The following is a 23572-nucleotide window of genomic DNA, read 5'->3' as shown; positions in this document are numbered from 1 at the left end:
TTAAAAATGTCGTTTCCCTGCAAATGTTTAGTGCCATTAAGAGTAACAAAAGCCAACTTCCTGAGATATATAGTATATAATATTGTTACGAATTTTGTACACATATAGATGATTTTAGTGCAATTATATCGGAAATTGTTGCCCTTTTCTGTACAAATTAACCTGATAATTTAGAGATGCGATACTCTTCGGGGGAGGGAGAATACAGTGCAAGTCTATTTAGCATTGACTAGAGAACTATCTCGCTAATTTGGCGAGATATCGCTAAGCTGGCAACGATTCAAATTTGGCAAGAAATCGCCAAGTCACCAAACGTGGCGACATTTTGATCCGGTCCTTGTATCACTGTAACAGGTATTGTAATTGAATAACTGTAATTGATTTCATATATAAATGTAACTGTATTCTACTCTCATATGCCCTCCAGTAATTTTGAGAAATACTAGAAATATCTCGGTGGCTGGGTGAAAACTATATAAGACCGGAGAGAGCATCACTTTCTGTTGTTGCTTATTCAGGATGAATTCCGAGTACTGAGCTACATCCGAATTAGCTTCGTTCTTTAGATAAGCTTTGCATTACTTTGTGTTTAACGTTCTTATATTTTGAAGTTGTATTCTGTGGTATTGTCAATAGTTATATGATTGGAGAGTTCCAGAATTGTGAAGTGTTACGTTTGGGAAAATAAATTTTATCAAGCTATCGTCAATTCTGTGCGCATTCAGTCTATAACTAACCCATACGCAGCAATAATAATATGCTTTTCAATATTATTCTTCCAGGCTTACATTATTGTTCTATTTACAGTATATTTTTGCTCCGACAAAAATATTTTTAACTCTTAACAGTAAATCTTCTTTACCTTATTCCGGACCCACAGTTATATGTATGTTTCGGAGGATGGATGTAGAAAAGAATTATTTCATATGGCAATGCTGTTTAAGTTAGGAATCCAGGCTTTTACGGAACTTATCATACTCCTCCTCCCAAGCAAAAATTATATGTTTCATAGCAAAACCAGTCTCTCCTCTCCCTGGTTAATCTGAGAAAGGAGATGCCGCCAAAATATATTTTTAAACTGTTTTTGTTAAACTTGGTTTCTTTATTTATTTGAGTTAAATCTTGAAATAAATTTCTGACTCACTTCTCTCGTTCTATCGACTGTTTTTTTTTTTTTTTTTTTCCTGGAATAATTCTTCCCTCCTTTCTCTCTCTCTTCGTTGTTTAATGGTCAGCTTAAGCCAGCAGAAATTTTTATTTCTACTCTACGGTAAATCAAAATATGGTCTTCAAAATAAAAACAATTCGAATTTCTAAATAATTTATCAGATTTCGGCGGGTTTCAAAATCATTCACTTTCTTTGCCATCGTACAATTGCTAAGGACGTGCTTTTAAATCAAAAGATTTAATATTTCCTTACCAGCAGCGTATTTTAAATGATAATGAAGTCAGATTTCTAAATCAAACGGAAATTTATGAAAGTAAATTACACTAAGAAAAAAATCGGCAGACGTTACAGAGATAATGACGTCTGCTATCAGGCTAAAAGGAATGAATTTCCTGTATTCAAATGAGATGAATTTCTTAATTGCTCTTTCCTCATTCTAAAGGCTAAAAAGAATAAAATAAAATGTATCAAAAAATTCAAATTACATGGCTTTAGTTAAATAGACCTAGAAGTATAATTTTAGTTTAACTGTAAAATTTTCTTGATCACACGATAAAAAAATTATTTTAAGGTTTTTTTGTATACACACTCATGTCCATAAATTAAAAATAATGCAAAATCAGGCAAAGGAAGAGTTAGAAGCAAAACAAATTTGACTTATTTGTAAAACTTATTTATTAAACAAAAAGAAAAGTGAAAAAAAGATGCTATATGTTTGATATTATTAAAAAAATTAGCGATTTTTTCTCCCTGGAGCAAATTAAAAAAGAACCTATTTACAAAAAACCAATAATACATGATTGGTATAATTGTTAATACATTGTATATCTCCCAGACGATGCAATATTGTCCGTACAACGCCTAGGCATGCTGAGTATAAAATTATCGATCTGATCTTGGGGAATATTACACCACTCAAAAACCAATGCTCTCCGAAGTTCCGGTAGACATGTAGGAGGAGGTTGATGGGCTGCAACTCGTCGGCCAAGCATGTCCCACACGTGCTCTACTGGATTCAAGTCCGGTGAGAATGCTGCCCAGTCCATACGGGTGATATCCTCCGATTGAAGACATTCGCTTACGATGTTTGCACGGAGAGGACGGGCGTTGTCATCCATAAACACAAATTGTGCGCCCATGGCGCCCCGAAACAAACGTACCTGTTGTTCCAGAATGACGTCCCGATAGATTTGGCTTGATGCAGATCAGTTCTGGAAACCAGAATAATTCCACCCCAAACGAGCACTCCTGAATCACCGTAACGGTGTCGTTCAATGATGTTTTCTTGGTAGTAACGGGTACCTGGAGCTCTCTATATGAAAGTCCGGCGAGAATCAGACTGTAGCTAAACCTGGACTCGTCGGAAAACATCACACGAGCCCACTGTTGCGGTGTCCACAATGCATGCTCTCTACTCCAGGCTATCCGCAGGCAACAGTGAGTTGCAGTAAGTGGAACGCATCTGACAGGTCTACGAGCATATAGACCAATCAGCCCTAAGCATCTGTACACGGTCTGCCTTGAAATTGTCGTTACAGTGGCTGAAGAGAGCTGACGAGACAGGTCTGAGGCTATGCTCCGCCTGTTTCTTTTGGCTGCCAAATACCGGTCCTCATTCGGCGTTGTAACTCTGGGGCGACCTGTGCTGTAACGTCTACTCACATTACCATCATCTTGGAATCGTTGCCAAAGCCTGGAGCTGACACTCTGGGCAATTCCAAGTTGGTCTGATACTTCCAGTTGGGTACGCCCACATTCCAGACGGCCGATAATTCTACCACGTAAAAAATCATCCAAATGCGTCCTTTGTGTCACAACTATTCGGTTATTGCACTGAAATGCTTATAAAGCGCCGGCGAACAATTTTACTTCTTTGCCTGTACTCCTTATATATCACTCTCTTACACTCTCGTCATTGTGACGTACCATCGGTGTCATCTGGTTACTTCCTGAAATTTGCATATGATTCTTGAAGGTGTGTGTAGTGATTTTACAGGTGATATATTTATTTTAGAGTTCGATTTCCTCGTGACTCCAAATTATCCTTAATTTATGGACATGAGTGTATATTATTGGTTACTGATAAGAATAATAACAATGCCTTCAAGCATGTTATTGTAAAGTAGTCAGGTTTGAAAACTAAATATGGGAATAAGCATGAAACAATTAGTGTTCACGGCGGTGTAAATGTACAGCGTTCTTTAAAATCTTATTATTCCATAAACCAGGAAGTTATCTGAAAAAAAATGCGTGAAGTTATTTCATCTGAATTTATTACTGAGCGGAACAAAATCGACGAGAATACCGCAAGCAAAAGTCACTCATATTATTTAGAGCCCAAACGACATTTGCATTGTGATAAATCAAGACGACGGATTTTCCCTATGTTAGTAAAGCGATCATGAAGGTAAAAGTAAATGGATTGGCTATCATCAACCCTTGATGGGCGGAATCTGCGAAGTACGTCTCCTGGTAGTGTCACAATAGGCATGAAGGCCATTCCTCTTAGCCCAGCTAAGTGGTGCGAGTCAGCTTTCTACCTTTTAGTGCTCAAGGTCTCTGGAGGAACAGAAGCTGTACCATTCTCTTTTTTCATGAGCAGGACATTCAGATCTTCTCACCTGTTTAGGACTTGTAAAAGAAGACCTACTGAAAAGACCTACCTTTGTTTTGGATTTATTTTATTTTTGGATTAGTTTTTGTTTTGGATTCATTTATCTGGTTTAGCCTAATGGCTAACCAAGTTAGGATAAGTAACAACAACAATAATCTTCGATAATTGAAGTTTCTTCACTGATAAGCGTAGACTCAATATAGTACCGAACTATTGCTGAATGGAACGTTGCCGATTCCTGAAATAAAGCCCAAAGGCACATAACATAATGAGCACCGAACATGGAGAAAAATCTCTGAAGAGAAATCGGAGGTAAGGGAAGAAGAAAAAGGAAGGTGACCAAAAGGTCCAATAGTCAAAGAGAAAATCAGACGAGCACCTCAGAACCTGACAAGAGTCGGAAAGAATAACCGTAAAGTTATCCAAGAATCAAAATTCAGGATACAAAATATAAGATTCAGGATACAGTCAAGATACAATATGCAAAAAACAACCTACAAGAATAAATACAAATACAAGTTGCCATACAAGAAATACCATAAAAACAAACAGCAGAATTGCAAAGTGATTGGAAAACTCCTAAGAAAACACATAAGAGAAAAACCTTTCAATTCAAGTTCTGTAATTGAACAGTCAAATCAATTTGAATCTTTATCTGACGATGATCATATGGAACAGGTAATCAAGAAGAGCAAACTGATACATCAAAATTGATTCAACCAAGGAAAACTGCTTACAAAATACCTCCCATCATTATCTCTGAGGGAGAAATTAATTTGAAACAGCTTAAAAAAGAGCTTGAGCCGATCTGCGCAAACCCTATTACAAGTGATTTGAAAAGTGAGAATCTAAACATAAAAGTTCAAGAGGCTGACGATTACAGAGCTGTTACCCAGCATTTAAAGAAACTCAGAATTCCTTTCCATAAGTTTCAGCTTAAATCTTAAAAAACCAATTAAAGTAGTCAAAAAAATCTATTGACTAATACGGAAATAGCAGATATACACTAAAAAAATAGCAGATTTTAGACGAACTAAAAACATTCAATATCCCGTTCGGGAAAATAAGACAACTAACGAAGTACCAAGATGGAAATATTATTCCGCTTTCAATGTTCCTGGTTGAGGTACTACGAACATCCGAAGGAAAACTTATTTTCAAAATTGAATCCTATCAATCAAAATCCTATTCCTATCAAATCCTTACAAAATTGAATCCTATCAATCCTATCAATGCGAGTCGTAGTGGAAGGCTACAAATCTAAACAAGGACCAACGCAGTGTCATCGATGCCAGAGATACGGACCCAGCCAGTCGACATGCTATAATAAGTTCAGGTGCATGAAAATGCGCGGAATACCATAAAACATGGGAATGCACACATACTAAAGAACAGGGACCAGGCAAGTGCGATCTTTGTGGCAATAATCACATTTTGGCTTTTAAAGGTTGTCCTGAATATCATCGGAATAAGCCAAAAAGTAAAATAACATCACCAAATAAGCCCAAGCCTATACCAGATAAAAATGAAAAACGAATTTCCTGCGCTGCTAAAAGCCACAAAAGATCCAGGATAGAAGAATTTTACAGCAAGGAATAATACTGAAGCAGTTCGTGCTGAACGTACCCCAGCCAACAAAGAAACTCTTACTACAAGCTCCAAAGAAACCAATGTAGCTATGAAGGAATGACTTACGAAAGCTAAAACACTCGTGTAATCATACAAAAATTCAAAATCCTTTGTTGACAAAATTCAACTCGGAATCGAGCTAATAGAAACATTAGTTAATTTTGAAAATGGACTGTGTTTCTAATAGATCAAATATACGCAACCAAAGCACAGAAAACTGTTATACTAAAGTTACATCATTTAATGCCAACGGGATATGAAAACAAAAATCTGAAGTTATTAACTTCTTGCAAAAGCATCCTATTGATATATTAATGCTTAATGACACTCATTTAAGACCGAGCGATCGCTTTAAAATTCATGGCTACAATATTTTTAGGAATGACCGCACCCATAATAAAGGCGAGGGCACAGCAATTCTTGTAAAAAGTCACATGAAATGTGTGAAATTCAATCTACCAAGACCGCTTTCCATAGAGCATACAGCAGTCCTTATTTACCGGGAAAACCAATGAAGCATTCTTATTTATTTCAGTTTACAACCCACCGAATCATATTATGTCTAATACTGATCTAGAAAATCTCACCAGTGCTGAACTTCGCTCCATTGTAGCAGGCGATTTAAATTCAAAAAGCCTCTCCTGGAACTCAAGTACTACAAATCGGAATGGAAGAATTCTTAGAGACTTCGCTCATGAAAACGGACAAGTAAGCGGTCCAAATTCTCCTACCCAAATTAACTATAATGGTACCGGATAAGTTCCAGATATTTTGATACTAAAAGGAATTAACCATACGCCTTATCTAGAAGTGGAAGAAGAGCTCAATTCAGATCATTTTCCGACTAATTTTATTTAGTATGGTTTATATCCTCCTATCCCAACTCAAAAAAAAATTACTAACTGGTCAGAATTTAAAGGTCTTCTAGAAAATACCACATGTAACCCTCCGATACAGGATATTTCTGATATAGAAATGGCAGTTACGAGACTTAACCAAAATTTTAACAAAGCAATAGAAGATTTTTGTAAAGTCATTTCATCTCAAATCACTCTGAACTTCCGCAAAGTATACTTGATAAAATTCAACTTAAAAACAGAGTCAGGAAAACATGGAAGCTTACTAGAGATCCTCAAGTCAAAAGACAACTAAATCACCTAATTAAAGAATTTAGCGATGCAGTAGTAGAATACCAATCTGAAAAATGGGATGATCTCCTATCTCATATGGAAATTGATAGAAATTCAGTATGAAAAATTTCTCGCTCTCTTAGAATTAACGGTTACTCCGCCACTGGGCCACTTCAGCATAATAATTCTATCGCATATACCGAAAAGGATATGGCTAATGTATTTGCAGACGTTTTAGAACAAACATTTATTTCGCATATGATCGGAGACCCACAGCATGATGAAGAAATCAATTTAGAAGTCAAGCAGTACTTAGAAAATCATAACGATCAAATTATTTCTCCCACCTCACCTCAAGAAATTCAACAAATCATCAAAAATATGAATATAAAAAAAGAACGCGGCTCTGTTGGAATTTCAAATAAAGCTATCAAAGAACTTCCACTCAAATGCAAAATTCTCATTGTGAATATCATCAATGCATGTAAAAAAAAATCGTACTTTCCACAGCAATGGAAGCACGCAATTATTATCACCTTCCCCAAACCCAACAAAGATCCAAAAAATCCTACCAAGTATCGCCCAATAAGCTTAATACCATGTCTGGGCAAGATCTTTGAAAACGTTATCCAGGTACAACTCAACGATTGTATTTCAAAAAGTAATATCATCAGAAAAAAACAGTTCGGCTTCATACACGGACATTCAACTACTACGCAAATTTTAAACGTCATTGAAACAATAGGAGAAGCCTAAAAAATCATGCCTAGTACCCTGCTTTTTAGATATAGAAAAAGCTTTTGATCGGATCTGACATAGAATTTTAAGACATAGAACAATGTGAAAATTTTAAATAAGTAACAGACGAAATGACAGCGTCACGTGCAAAGCAAGTATAACGAACGTTTCTATTATAAAAAAAAAAAAAAAATGCGTTGAAACGTTTATTCTTTGTCTGTATTGTCTTATCTTTATCTATTTTCAGATACATTGTTTAAAAATATTTGGTAATTGTAAAATTATTATACTAAGAAATATCAAAACTGCTAATTTTTTTGGAGATCCCCTGCTGCAGGTGCCGCGACCTCCAATTTAAGAAACTCTGTTTTATGAGGAGTCATGGTCTATAGACATGAAACAACGATGCGACAATTAACAGTCTAAAATTCCAGTTAATGCTGCGAAAAACAGTTTTTTCTTAACTGAAACTACTTATTTGAAATTAATAAATGACGTACAAAAAGCCAAGATGACTACTAAGAAGGAGCTCAGGGATAACTAGCAACTAATTTACCTAAACTCATTTATCCTGTTAAAGAAGGCGTCAGTACTATACAGTATTAGGCCACGAACTCTGAGTTATTTCACGTACTTCATGAAGCTCATTTGGCTATTGGACGCTCAGGATGTGATAGAACTTTCAACCAAATACAAAAACGTTACACGTCATGATATTGAACTGTACATTCACCTTTGTGAACCTTGCCAGAAAAAACAGTAAGGTATAAAAACGGCATTGTTGTGAAACCTATGATTTTTACCGATCTATCTGACAATGGGATAATTCCCGTTAGCAGGTAGATCTTACTGACTTTCAGCCAGATAGAGAATATAAATATATTATGGTGTACCATGATCAGCTCACAAAATTTGTGATTCTAACGCCAAAAAGAGCTTAAAAAATAACCTGCAACCTAGTGGACATATTCTCGTTGCTTGGAGCGCCATCTATATTACACTCTGACAATGTGGTGACCAGCTTGAAGGAATTTTGGCCAGCACTGAAGTTCGTCCATGGGAAGCCTCGCCATATACAAAGCCAGAATACTGTCGAAAGAGCTAATCAAGATATCGAAAATATGCTCTGTACTTGGATGCAAGGCGACAAATCTGACCGCTGGAGTGAAGGACTGCATTTCGTTCAATTTAGGAAAAGGGAGCTTCTCATTTTAGGATAAAAAGAACACCATACGAAGCTCTTTTTTGGCTGCAAACCTAAAGTAGGGTTTACAACGACTTTTCTACCTGAAGATATTTTAAAAGACAGAAATACAGAACAGCAGAAGGAAAAAGTATTAAAAAAGAGTCCAAACAATCAGAAAAAAGTGAAACTAATCAGATTGTGCAAGAAAAAGAGCCTGTTTCAAAAAACATGGATGAGATTATAGTTGATAGTGGAGTAAACCAACATTATGAAGACATGCTTACCGAAGAGGCTTCCGTTTCTGGTAGCTGTTGTGTGTCTTTAAAAGAAACGCGTGATGCACTTGCATGCAAAATGTGTCGTATAAAAATTCATACCTTTTGAGGTCATGTTAGTGAAAATGATGAAATGGATATTTTGTGCACACTTTGTTTCAAAACTGAAACTGCTATTGAAGGTAAAATAAATTCTAAATTCAATCTGGAAATACAAGCCAAGAAAATGAATTCTGAAGGGAAAAAAATTCCCACTGCTTCTTTGGGAACTACTGTGCGAATTCCTATTACTGACGTCGACCAATGGCGAGGTGATTCGCGCAATATATTGGCGGTTGTAATAATAGTGTGACAGAGGACGGTTTCTGCAGACTTGGAACATCTGAAGGTATTTTAAAATAAGTTGTATACGAGATCACAATTCTTTTTATGCCTTGCTTAGAACTGAAGCCAGATAGAAAACACAAATTTATCATGTTGCATCAAGCTTATATGACTATTTGTTTTACATATTTTGAATAACAGTTTTTTAATGGCACGCTTTCGTTAATTTTTCAAAATAACATTTGTATTTTTGAGGAATGAACATCTTTTAAATAATAGCCTTATCATAACCTTTCTTTTTATGCTTTGCCTACATAGCATTTGTCCTTCTATAGAATGCCTAGGTATTATATACAATGCCTAGGGAAGGTGTGCAATAATTCTCATATTTCACACTTTGCCTAAAAACGTCAGGCAGTTTTTAGGTAACAGATACAATGTTTATTGAGAAATAAATTACATTTGAGTAAATCCAGTTTATTATAAAAACATCGATTTGGAATTTTTGATAGACTTAACATATTTCATTCCTCCAGGATATTATTTATCCATATAAGAATTTAAAACAGAATAGAAAGAATTAGATCGAGTATATATTTTTAATTTTATTTCGCATTTCACAGCTAGTTTACACTAGGGTAGGTTTATCCAAATAGCCATTTATTTCGCAAGCACCCTTACTGCAGGATACGAAAGAAATCAAATGATATGTGGGGAAAAATAAGGGATGTAATAAAAATATCACTTACGGAAGCTATGGCTAGAAAGGGAGGAGCAACCACATCCAGTTTGGTAGGATGGACCATCATTGCTATATCTACTACTTCAAATGCTCCAGATTTAATTAACGCTATTTTTCCTCCTTCATCTTCTTCAGCTGGGGTGCCCAGAACAATCAGCTGGAGTAGAAAATTTATATGAGTTCTCAAAAGAATATCGAATTATTCTGATCATTAACTCATTTGTTTGCGCAACCTATTCTAGCTGCTTAATTTTTTTAACCGTATGTAAAATACGTTTCTTGTGATTGAATGGTTTTTATATGATGACCATAAAAGCGCTGAGCGAAGTTAAAGATGGTTTCATACTAAAAGTACAGAACTAAACGGCATGGCTGTAAAATGCATAATAAAGTCTTAAATGTTTAGTGTGAAATGAAGCTGTGACAGATCAAAGTGACAAAGTGAGAGATCAGTGGCATTGTTTACTTAGTCATGCTGCCTAATATAAGATCGTTGATTTTTTTTCAATCATGAATAATTGGGGTGCTGCTAAACAGCAAAACTTAATCTTCTCTTCTCTTCTCAGTTGCTGAGAGACAATGATTTTCATTCATGAATATTCCTGGTTCTGTGGGTTCCTTGGTAACTACATCAGACGAACTGCAAGACATTAAAATTTCATGAAATTAATAACAGCCCATGTAGAAAGATAAACAGGTATAATTAGCCCCAGGAGAAAAATAAGGTAAAACAGATTCTCCTTGGCTCGCAATGAATTTAACAGATCACCAAAATCACTCATAGAGTAAAGTCAAAAGCAGTAATCACCAAATAGAAACCTAAACTGAATAACTGATCTAATTCTCAATTGGCCAGAACATCATATTTACATGCTACATGTTTGCTCAAAATGGGAGGTAGAATAACTGAACTAATTCTCAGTCATTTAGAGCATATTATTTACAGGTTTGCTCAAAGTGGTGGGTAAGCATTTCTGAAAGCTTCGAGAAATATTTCTCCTAAGGCTTCAAAAAAATATGTTTTCTAGAAACTTCGAAAATATCATCAAATTGGCTGCCAAAATCTTCGTCAAACCCAGTAGGAGAGTTTTGCTTACATTAAGTTTAGACTGAGCTATCCTTACATTTCAGACGTCAATTGATTCAAAATTAAAAAATCGACAATAGAGAACATGGTATAAATATTTACAGACACAATAAATAGCTAAAATTTGATTTAAAAGCATATTAATAAATTATTATGTAACATGCACTAGATGAATAAATCAAATTATATATTGCAAAATGCGTAAAATCTAAATAACAAACAAATAAACTTTCAATAATATATTTCTGAGAAAAACGAACATATTATTCAAAATATTTTTGCTCATTTTGTGCAAATATTTTGGTTCTTTTTAAACTTAAATGCAACAGTAATGAAGCGTATATCACAGACCGGTCACTTGTAAAATATAGTTTTGCAAAGATTTGGAAGAATTAGCGGATTATGTTTATTAATCGGCAAAGTATATCAATGACTTCTGGAAGTGAGAATGGCTCTCACCTTCCCAGCTAGTTGGGGATCCGCTTCCATAGCTGCTTTTACTGCTATACTGGCAGCCAGACCCGCTTCCGCAATCAGGTTGTGGCCGCAAGCATGGCCTATTTCTGGTAGAGCATCATATTCAAGCAGAATGGCAACAGTAGGACCATCGTCTGGAAACAGATAAAAACATCTGAAAACAGGTAAAAAAATCATAATTTCTGAAAATAAGATGAATGACTGCATAACCGTAAATCGAATTGGATGTTACTTTGATGAAAATCCAAATTTCTATCACATATATACTCTCATTAGCAATTAAGCCTTTTTTTTTTTTTTTTTTTTTTTTTTTTCCCACTGTACTGACCAAATGGAATTCCATGAAATCTTATAATTTTCCCAGAGATACCGCGTGTCAAGAATATTAATTACACCAAGTCCAGGAAATTGATTATTGTGATAAATTTATTTTCCTACACCAAAACACAGCAAGTAATGCAGAGAAATTAATTTATCACAAATGCTTTTCCAGTTTTCAAAATTAATCATAAAGTTAAAAATTTTGAAAAATTTCAAGAAAGGTCTACTATTTGTATAAGCTGTTAGTATCGTTTCGGTTTTGAATAAGAAAACCTACTTTTCCACTTTTTTTTTTTTTTTTTAAAGTCCATGAGCTAATCAAGCTCAACAGAAAGTCGCTATATTTTGAAAATTCTTATATTGAGCGAAGTTAAAATATTGATTCATTCTATAATAGGCTATAATAACTTTAGAAAAATTACCTGTTTCATCGACATTCCTGCCGTAAGGTGGTGCTACTAGTATTACATTCAACAATAACCGGAAAGGCTCGAAGCCATTACCTGCCATCTATCTTTCAGATAGTTTTTTGTTCAAAAATTCGCGATTATAAATCGTTTGCTCTTTCTATTTTTATTTATTCTAACAAGGATTCGATAAAAATTTTAATAAGAGAATAAAACGAAAGCCAGTGAATATTTCAGCAGTATGTGGATAATACACTGACTACCAATAAGTATTTGGACACCTATGCAAATGACGATATCTGTGGTCCTAAGGTACGTCACGGACTCCGCCGGTATATATCGTGTAGGAAATAGCATCGGCTTTAGTCGCATGCAAGATGCCTCGCAGTTCGGAGCTCTCTGATTTCGAGAAAGGTATAATTATCGGGTATCACAAATGTGGCCGATCCTTAAGGGACATATCTAGCGATCTGAAGTACCCAAAATCGACAGTGGCCTATGTGATTAAGAAGTGGAAGGTGAGCGGTGATTGTCGGAATGTGCCCCGAGTCGGCAGACCAACGAAACTGGGAGATAGAGACCGACGAGTGCTGTCCAGAGAAATTCGGAAGAACCGCACCCAATCGATGGCCCTCATCCGCGAGGAGCTTCAACAGGCATCCGGGAGTATTGCTTCAATGAATACCATCCGTAAGGAAGCACATCTGCTTGGTTTTCATGGTCGTGCTGCTGCCCATAAGCCTTTGATCACAAAGTCCAACCGCGCTGCTCGGTTAATGTGGTGCAAAGCACATCGAAATTGGCCCGTAGAGATCAGTGAAAACGGGTTCTTTGGAGTGACGAATCAAGGTTCACCCTTTACCGTTCGGATGGCAGCATGGAGGTAGGAAAGGGAGGAGGGGCCAACCCGCGCTAAAAGTGAAGCACTGCTTTGAAGCTTGGGTCACCAGATGAGGTGTTCTTTGTTTACATTCAGAAGCTCGCTTGACAAGATTCTGATAGTATTTCGACACACGACAGTTCCATAGAAATCGATTTCGCATGAAAGAAACATTCATAGTGTGATGGATAATAGCAATTTGTATAGTTTAGTGACATTTACGCAAAAATCACATCTTGGTTATTTTTCGATAACTAACAACAGCGATTTTGATTATGAATTTGTTTTATAAAATTCTAAGCTGTTGCACTACAAAAATATAGATTTCAAGAAAAATGTTATGCTTAAAGAATGAAAAATACTTTACGGTACATTTAAAATTGTATATGTCTTTCGATACCCTTGATAGAGTATTCGCTACTTTTATTTTATTTTCCAAACGTCAAAATGCTTTAAATAAAACAAATTTTTTTCACATCCATATATTATTGTAACATGTACCTTTTAAAATTTTTTAGAGGAGAGGCTTACTGCTGCTCATTTTAAACCCATCGTTTTAATTTTATATATCTGAAAAATAATCACTTTGAGCTTACACGTTTTATAAATATAAAATTATGTATGTTAAAATATTTGTAATTAGGCACATAGGTCAGATTAAGTTTTTATTAAATAGAGTAACGCATGCAAGGGCTATCTGCCTAAAGAGAGAGATGCCATCGTGGAGGAATTTTGAAGAAAAACTGACCTTTGAGTGGGTATTAAAAATAATACTTATAATTTTCATTCAAATTATATTCATATATATTTTTTATGTAAAACTTTCGGGTGTATGCTAAATTAGAGTAAATTACTTTACGCGAAAAATATAATGAATGCACAGAAATTAAAGATTTGCACATGCCGGAAATGAAAAATAGGAAATATGTATGGATATTTATGCATCTGCTTGCAAAAAGCATGTATCTGCCTTTGACAAAATACTTAAATATTCATTAAATTATTTATAAATGTATTTGAAATGAAGAATTTATTCATTTATAAACAACTGTGAAAGTACTGTGAAGAAATCTAATTATTAAATGTATCTAATTTATAATGATTATAAATGTTATCTAAATATATAATAACCTTAATATTGAATTGTAAACATAAATTGAAATCCTGTTGACAAATACGTTATAAAACTATTTAAGCAAGAATTGTTCGTATTGGAAAGCAATCTGTTGAAAAGTATTGTAAAGCAAATACTATGAGATGCGCACTTAAAGAACGTAATAAAGAGTTTTGGAATATGTATTGTTGAAATGAAGGGTAAAAAAAAATCTGATAAGTATAATTAAAAGAATTATTCCCCTTACATTTTATAATAACTCAGTTACAAGTTTTAAATAATACTTAAAAAAAAAAACTTATTTTATTCCCGTTCAGAAATGTTCAGAGAAAGTCAAGTACTATTTAATACCTATTTAATTGTTAGGAATTAGCGAAATACTTATTTAAAGTATTTCGCTAATTCCTAATAATTCTCTAATTTAAAATGAACCGAATAGAGCATTAATTATAAATTGACTTACATTTTTCGATTTAAAAGAAGCCAAAAAATCATGTCATATTTAAGAAAGTATTTTAGGAAGAAGCTCTATAAATAGAAAAGAAATAATGCATAATTTTAATATTAATAATACAATAAACTTTGATCTTAATTTTTGTACCTTAACCGAATAAAATCGAATTACCTTAATTTTTTTTTTCTAATGTAATTAACGAAAACTTGTGAAAATATTTCATTCAAATTAAACCATTCTGAGAAAACTGTCCTGTGAAAAGTATAGCATTTAATTCCGTTCAGAATGAAATGTTGTTTAAAAATATGTTGTTTTCACATACTTAGGACTCTGAAGTGTTGTAGAAAAAGAAAATATATACATTTATGTGTATATTTGCGACGTATTTGCGACGAGAAACTTGTTAGGGCGACTCCATCTTACTTCCTACCTCCATGGATGGCAGGGTCTGGGTCTGGCGTCTACCTGGAGAACGTCTCCTGCCAGAATGCATTGTGCAACAGTCAAGTTCGGCGGAGGTGGAATTATGGTCTGGGGGTGTTTCTCCTGGTATGGGCTGGGACCCTTGGTCCCCATTCATGGTAAGCTCAACTCCGATGCCTACTGCACTATTCTGGATGACAATGTGCTTCCTACGTTGTGGCAGTTTTACGGGTTGGACCCCTGTTACTTTCAGGACGACAATGCCAGTTGTCATGTTTCGACGTTAACCAAGGCTTGGTATGGTGCCAATGGAGTTCATCGAAAGGACTGGCCTGCCCAGAGTCCAGACCTGAACCCTATCGAGAACCTCTGGGATGAGTTGCATCGCCGAATTCAGGGGTGCACTACCCGTGCAAAATCGGTGAATGAACTTCTATGTCTTCTCCAAGCCGAGTGGAAGAAAATACCACTAGCTGTCATACAAAGACTTGTGGAAAGTATGCCCCGGAGGGTCCACGCTGTAGTTACCTCTCGTGGAGGCTCTACCAACTGTTGATTTTGAATAAAATTAGTTTTTCTTTCTACCACAGGTGTCCAAATACTTATTGGTAGTCAGTATAGTAATCAAACATGTAGATCAAGGAGTTATTTAAAAAATATAAATGTAAATAAATATATAGAAATTCGTTTCTGTAGAATTTTTAAATTCTGATTGCAGCATCAAGAACTTCCTAGTTGAATTCAACACAAAAGATGCAATTTCACGGTTTGTATTACTTGAAAACGTGTAAATAATACACCTTTATAAAAGGTTTGGCGCAAACTGAAGAAAAATTCTTAAAAAAAAAAAAAAAAAAAAAAAAAAAAAAATTGAAATTTTTCCAGATTTTAAATTACGTCCAAAGGGGCGTTTGTTTAACGTTTTGAGTGTTACCTTTATTTATTAAATATCATGTTCTTTGCACTTAAACCATAAAATTCAGTTCAAGAGCAATATCGCAAAATAATGTTAAATTAAGCATATCTTTAGAATTTCCGATATACACAGTCTCGCGAGCTGGAGATAAAAGTATTTTTTTTCTATATAACGTTGCCATTTCTCGCTTTTAAAGCATTGAGTTTGTAAATCAAAAATTCGTTAAAGTTTTACAAAATATAAAATCTATAATAAAACAAATTCCAAATTTGGGATTTCAGATGCCCATATTCGCAGTAGGATTTCGTCATTCAAAATTCGATGGCTCTATGTACCATTGTTTTATCACAATGCGAGAAATAGACAATCATTTATGCAGATTTTTCATTATTTAATTTCTTCAAATATAATGCAGGACTCTAACATTTTGTGGCAACAGTTTGAAAAGTGAACCGACGTTTATGAGTCCGACGCAAAATGCCAAAAGGAAAGCAATAGTGCTTCGGGACTGAAATCCCTTTGGACTAAAAAAAAAAAAAAAAAAAAAAAAAAAAAAAACGAAAATATTGATGATCCAATGGCTAACAGAGTTACTGAAAATAGATGAAGATCATCCTTCGAATAATCACATTTTCAGAAAATGGCGTCATACAATTTTAGTTCCAAATCCTTCTAAAACTATGGCAGGAATATTTTTGTCTGCTGCCCCGAATAATATAGTAATTGACAAACATTGGCCTGATATAGAGAATGCGATCTTTTACCTCTTCCCTTTTGAATGCACTGCGTATATTCTGAGCCATATCTCGATATAATAGAGCAATAAAACGAGTATCTTCCTTAGCGAAAATGTCCAACTAGCTGGAGGAAAAAAATTTTTGTTCTTTTCATTTTTCTCTTTTTTGCAATAAATGACTTGAATTAAATGAAAGGTTCGTAAAATATATGCCACGAATATAAATCTGAGAAATTCCGAAAGGTTATTTTCGTGAAGATTTCCATTTTTTTAATTAATATAAAGGAAGTTGAAAATTACATTAGTAAATCAAAAATTTCTAATCCCTATGCTAAAAATATTAAAAGGAAAATTTTGTTACGGTAAGAAATATTCCAATTAATACGGTATAAATACATTTGTAGACCTTAAGTTTTATTGCTTTCCTGTAAAGAATGTATCTTGTCCAAAGTTGAACGTGCAAGGGAATGTAACAAAACATACCGAAGAAGAATAAGATACTAATAATTAGCAACAAGAATCGACGTAACGTGTATAAATTTGCAGATTATAGTTTCGATGATTAATTAGAATTTTCAGCTTCCGTTGTAGAAGTGAAACGACGGCAGAGAAATTTGTGGTCACAGAATAACAAAGGACAAAAATTCAAGAAGGTTCCACTTAAAGTATAAAACAGAAAGCGTCTGGCTGGCCTTTTTCGCCAAAGAAGCGTTCAGTGCCTTTGTTTTCTATCCTTTAGTTGAAATCTTTTTGAAATTTTTGTTCTTTGTTATCGCTTATAAGCACATGTTTCTTTGCAATGGCCGGGCGCTTTATTGAACAGTCATTAGCTTTGTGCCACTACAAGGGCTGAAAGTGGTGGCCGTTTTGTTACGGAAGCACCTAACAGGCGGCCACCGTTGCCTTCTATGAAGGAACGGACATGCCTTTTCCGGAATTCGAACCCGAGTGCATCGCTACGGCAGTCAATGTCAATTTGGTTTCGTTTATGTGATTACGCCAAAGCCTCGAGGCTATCTGCCTAAGGAAGAGGGATGCTTCCGTGGAGGACTTTCTAAGGGAAACTGGCTCGTATACACGTTACGCATGGGGAAAACCACGAAAATGCCCATGCAACCAGCCCGTTTGCGGGGTTCGGACCTCGGACTGACTACCAGTGTTCAGTGACTTCACCGCTCGGCCTCTGGTGGGCCTGCAGTCAAGGTCACTAATCATTATATTTGCTGGGCGGCCCTGCAGTTGTTCAAGATCAAAGTTCCTCTTTAGGCTGCGACTAGCAAGTAAAATTACGTGCTGTGTTCCGGCAGTCATAACATATGTGCTACTAAGAGTGCTGAAGGTAAAGAAGTGCATGAGCTGAGCGGTGCAGGATAGCTAAAGTGGTGAAGGGGGGTGACCAAAGTCACGTGAGCAACCCTGCAGTTGAAGTTCGAGGTTCCTATTTAAACATCAAAAATTAATCCCGGTAACTTTAAGCCCATTATGCAACTTCTGATTACTAATACATATAGGATACTTTTTATGGCATAAGAAAAATAAGAAGAAGCTTTAAAATATAATTGTAACGTTTACGTTAATTAACCCATTATCTTATTATTTGAATTATATTACTACTTGTACTTTTCATCAGTCCTTAGCAGGATATTCTTGAGATATGTGCATATAAAAACTAAGGGTACTATTCGGTTTCGAGGGCCGTAAAAATTCGCCAGACTATTGCTGATGCCAATGCTGCTAAATATAATTGCGGCAACCCTAATAACTGCGGCAAGAAAGGAGGTATAATAGTAAATAACTATCTAAGATTGATGTTTTAATTTAGATGAAAGGTTAATTTCATATAATACTTTTTTATTATTATAATTTATATGAAAAAGGCTAAACATGACTGAATGGGAGCATAAGAGTAAATAACTATTTCAGATTATTATTATTATAATTTATATAAAAATTGCTAAACATAACTGAAAGGATGCCCGCATCGCTATTTCGCCACCGACTTATCGCTAAAGCATAATTTCATCCCGTTGGTTGTTCAAACGTAATTATCTATAATGAATGATGCCTTTTCTTTGAAAATATTCTCGGTAAAATGCAGAATCGCTCACTTATTTGTTTGCCGCTTTTTACGAGGGTAAAAACAATTGAATTTTTGTCAATTTTCTTTTACTTTTTAAGTGAAAATAGGTCGATGTGTACATAGATAAAGTCAAGGGTGTGCGCAGTGCCATTTTGTGCAATTCTAGGATTTTTTTTAAGTGAAAATAGATCGATGTGCACATAGATACCGAGTATGCGCAATTCTTAAAAACGCGTCAAGCAGTGGGTGATTCTGCACTTTACCCAAAATTCTATTGCCGACTTTTTGTCATGGGCAATTCCCAAATTGCTAAATCCATAGGATATCAGAAAAAGTATTTAAAATCAAATAAGGATTTAAAAATTAAACTAGTATGTCAATGGCGTCTTAAGAAATATAGAACTATATAAACTTATATCTGAAATCAACGCGTACGCTAGATTTGGCGCGCTGTTAAATGTGCGCGTTTGCTAGATTTGGCGCTTTTGTGCATACATTTTCGCCGCAATTTTTTTACGGCCCTGAAAACCGAATAGTACCAAACTAAGTTCTTGAAAGTTAGGGAGACAGCTTTGGCAACGATGCTGATCGGTGTGCTATTCCTTCGCCCAACTCTGAGAACTGCATTATTCGTCATTAGCCTTTGAGTCGGAAGGTTACTCGCGCAGTTAGTTTAGAATTGAGCCAACGCTTGCTAGGCTGTCCATTTGTAAATAAATCTCCAGAATGAAATTACTGTAATCCTTTTTCTCAATTCATCAACCTTGATCAAATACTCGGTTGAATGGCTCGACATTCAGCAGATATGTCATCTTTCTATTGTTGTTAAAACAGACCCAGGGAATAAATCATGCAGCTAATATTTATAAATAATTCTAATAGTAGAGTTTAATGGCCGAGGTGCTAATTAAGCCTAGAGGATGGCTGCTCCGATATTAGTGCAAAAGTGTTACAAGAAATGTTTAAACTACTTTCATTTTAATTCATATTTTATGTTACCTGAGTCCCGCTAGCTGGGAAGACGACTTCTTTAAACAAAAGTTGCGCATATAATTAGCTCAAAATTTCAAATTGAACGGTTTGTTTAAACTTTCTTCTGTGTCTAGACGTGATTATAAATCGCCTGACAGCCTGACGCGGTAGGGTCAAAGCAAAACTAATTAAGGAGTGGAACACTACAACACTGGCTCAACTTAAAAGGAAAAGATGTAATGATATTTGACATTTTCCTTGAGTTTGATAACAGCGATGTTAAAAACTGAAGGAACATTTACAAGCCATATGGAAGATTTTGAAAATGTACTTCATATAATGCGAAGCGTCAGTGAAGCCAGCCATAAGCTTTGATGGAAGAAATTCTGTTTTGATTTTCACAGAAGGCCTTGAGAGTCATACCTATAGTATTTATTGGGAGGGCAATGGATGGAGCAGTCATACCTATTTTATTTTATGGGAAAGCAGCTGCCATGGCAAAGTCCGTTCAGATATGTCAAGAGCTGAATTGTTCAAAAATACAGGGAAGAATTTATTAGGCGAACGGGGTAATGATAATTAGAAAATCTGACCGTTGAAGGCCGTATTTGTGAAAACATTCCTCGCATTCAGAGAGAGAGAGTCGAAATTGAATCAGAATTATTTGCAAAGTATCAAATATGATCAAATATGAAAGGTAAAAACTATTTTTATGCAATAATATAACAGCTGTTATCATGTGGACAATAGAAAACTGCTGTATGGAAGTAATCCTGACTTCGAGGTTATATAACTAACTAGCTGTGAAATTTGAAAATCGGCTATTGACAGAAAGTAAGCGTGTATAGAAAGTCGGTGATAGCGGTGGTATTTATGGAAACAGAGTTGCAGAAAAGGTGATGGTGAGAAACAATGCTTTGGATACCAGCAAAGTTTTTTGTGAAGTAGACAAAGTTTTGTGAAAATTAACTTTAGTCAACATTAAATGAAAGCTTTTACAGGCAAATAGCTAGGCAGCAATTTTTCTGCGCCTTATTTTAAACCGAAATTATAGTCCACAAAGTACAAATTAAAATACAAATTGTTTCGCCAACCTGTTTGGCACAGTCGCAAGGAAACCGGCTGCAATTGTCTCGGCAAGTGTTCGAATCCTGGAAACAGCATGCATATTTATAATTGTTTTGGGGGCACGATGCACTTAAAATAATATCAAGTCGAAAGTTCTTTCTAGATGGTGATGGAAAAGGGGTGGAAAACACTATGTTTCCCAAGGGATTTTCAGCAGATTCGTACCATATTAATTGATAAGATGCTCGAGGCCTATACTAACGATAGGCGTAAGCCTTGCTTCTTGGCACAGTAAGACGTAGACTTGATCTGATGTTACTCTCTGTTAGGCAAGTGAGATAAGCCATAAAAACAAACTATTTTCAAAGAAAGTAAAAGAAAAATATTTAACTTTACAAGAATATTAAGAAACAAAATTTCAGTTGATTCAAGCTTACAGCTTAAAAATTTCAAATCAGAACTTACTATTATAAACTTAAAAAATGTAATGATATTGATTATTACATTTTTAGGCAAAATTACACTAATTAAATATATGTATCTACTATATTAAAAAAATGAAACATAACGTAAAACATCATAAAAAATTGAAAAACAGTGACTAAACTTAACGTAAAACGTCATAAAAAATTGAAAAACAGTGACTCTCTATGAGTTGTATATAATATCTTACGTTGTATATGATATTAGAAACGTCTTATATTTACTACAACAAGGCTATAATACTCACTAGAAATTATCAGTTAAATACATTTCAATTAAATGCAATTTTTAAATTTATATCAATTAATATAATAAAAATTTAAAATATTAAGAATTACGTTTATAGCTTAAAAATCGCTCAGTTTGTTAATCAGTAACAGACTGATTGCTGATTGAGATTGAAAGAAAAATTAAAGATCTTACCCTTTACCAAATGGCAGCATACTGAGACCCGGTTATATATGACGACGCGTAGATGATTTTTAATATCTCTTGTTTCTTGTAATGACTACACATTCCTTTTAAATCGCTCAGTTTGTTAATCGAAAACATACTGATTAAATATGGAAACTAAATTATGTCTTTATCCTGTACCAAATGATAACACTTTATGAGGCTTTGCGCTTAGAAAATGAATTAAAGGTCATTAAGATAAATTAAGGGTCATTTGCCAAAGGCTGCTTCCATATTCTTTCCGTTATTCTCATCCGTCCGTTTTGTTCGGTGTTGGTGTATTTAATTATAAGGGAAAGATGCTTTGTGGAGGACTTTCTAAGGGAAACTGGCTCGTATACACGTTGCACATGGGGAAAACCACAAAAACGCCCATGCAGCCAGCCCGTTCGCGGGATTCGAACCTCGGACCGAACTACCAGTGTTCAGCAACTTTACGATTTTGTTCGGACACTATATTGTAGTGAAAAGTTTACAGTTCCTTCAGCAATATAAATAACAATCGAAAATAAATAAATAATAACAAAATGTTAATAAACAAAATAATCAAAACTTTAAAAGCAGAGATATTTAAAGCATTCAAACAAAATGAAAGGAAGAATATTATTTTTAATAATAATCATTCATGAATATATTTTTAAATAAATAGCTTACCTCTCACTAAGTATCTCTGTATCTAATAAGAACACAACGTACAATTAAATTAAATCTTTCTAAAACTGTAAAAACTGCACTTATTCTTTAATATTTTGAAACTGTGTATTTAAAATTTAATTGCAGTATCTTAAAGCAGTTTACAAATTCCAGACTTAATTCGTAAACTTGGTTTGAAATTACGGAACATAAAATCAAAAAATTCTGAACATCTATTCAACGAAATACAGACATTATCTAATTCAGAAGAATATTTAAAAAATAAAATTTAATAATTTTTAAAGAACTAGAAAATTTCAATTTTCTAACTGATAAGGAAAATTATACAAACTTAAAATTATACAAAATTTCAACTTCTAATTCACAAACATTTAACTTTTCATATTACTTATAAATTTAATTTAAAATTTATGTCATATGAGATAAAATAAAAGATTCAAATTACCTAATGGTGAAATATATTCGGCCTTGAAGGCTGTAGGAATGATGTAGTGCTTCTGAATTTTAAATCCTTTCTTTTCCAAAGCGCTCGTGAGAACATCGTGCGCGTGAAATTCCTCAAACGCAAGTTCTGGAGTCTTCCATATATCCCGACTCACGAAATTTAAGAACTCCTGCTCTTTGTCTATTTTTGAGCAAACGATGGCAAAATCTTCATCAGACATGTCTGTTTTTTAGCAGTAATATAGATTTGAATTTTTTTACGAAGCTTTGTTCGACTTAAATTGTGCAATTAAAGCTGAGTCATTTTGCAACTAAAAACTTTATACCTGCCGCTGATTCGAAACCAAATTGTGCTGACCTGGAATTTTTAATGAAATGTACGGGGTGAAAAAAACAATGGAAGTAATATAATCAGCTGGAGAAAACTCAGCAACTGTGTACGAGGAAAGACCTAAAGCACAGAATAACATTCACATCTTCCGCGTTCTGCGAATTGACGCGCCTTCGAGCACGTGACACACAAAGAAGTCAGACGTCTTATTCCACACATGCTAAGTCTTTCTGCCCGTAGTGCCAAAAAAAAATTACACGCGTAAGAAAAGTAAACACTTTTATTAGGAATACAACAAAATTTCGCAATGCTTGATAGGAAACTGAAAAGCCAGAAACAAGTGGGCCATTAAAAAAAATAAATATTTAAAAAAAAAAAAAAAAAAAAAAAAAAAAAAAAGAATCCAGGTTATTAGGTCATGGCTTTTGATCAAAGTGGTTTGCGGTATTATTTGATTTGATTTTA

The 23572-nt window shown here is 34.6% G+C and overlaps 1 protein-coding gene across 2 annotated transcripts in view; it reads right to left on the bottom strand.

Annotated features, from left to right (window-relative positions):
- LOC118182267 (peptidase M20 domain-containing protein 2-like) overlaps positions 1 to 23281 on the bottom strand; it is a 48631-nt gene extending 25350 nt beyond the window's left edge. Inside the window, exons 1-3 of one of the 2 annotated variants that reach the window (XM_035351587.2) lie at positions 22778 to 23278; positions 11354 to 11505; positions 9815 to 9964 (exon numbers count right to left, since the gene is read on the bottom strand). In XM_035351587.2, coding sequence (XP_035207478.1) covers positions 9815 to 9964; positions 11354 to 11505; positions 22778 to 22997 — 522 coding nt within the window. In that variant the 5' untranslated portion in view covers positions 22998 to 23278. Of the gene's footprint in view, positions 1 to 9814; positions 9965 to 11353; positions 11506 to 22777 lie in introns of both variants that reach the window. The other variant, XM_085822737.1, reaches the window with a different exon arrangement.
- Positions 23282 to 23572: the final 291 nt, after the last annotated feature.

The sequence above is a fragment of the Stegodyphus dumicola genome, chromosome 8 (assembly GCF_044657685.1).
Source record: "Stegodyphus dumicola isolate Sdum_Otavi_A_Nest chromosome 8, ASM4465768v1".
NCBI lineage: Eukaryota > Metazoa > Arthropoda > Arachnida > Araneae > Eresidae > Stegodyphus > Stegodyphus dumicola.
This window is presented reverse-complemented; position numbering and strand designations above follow the sequence as displayed.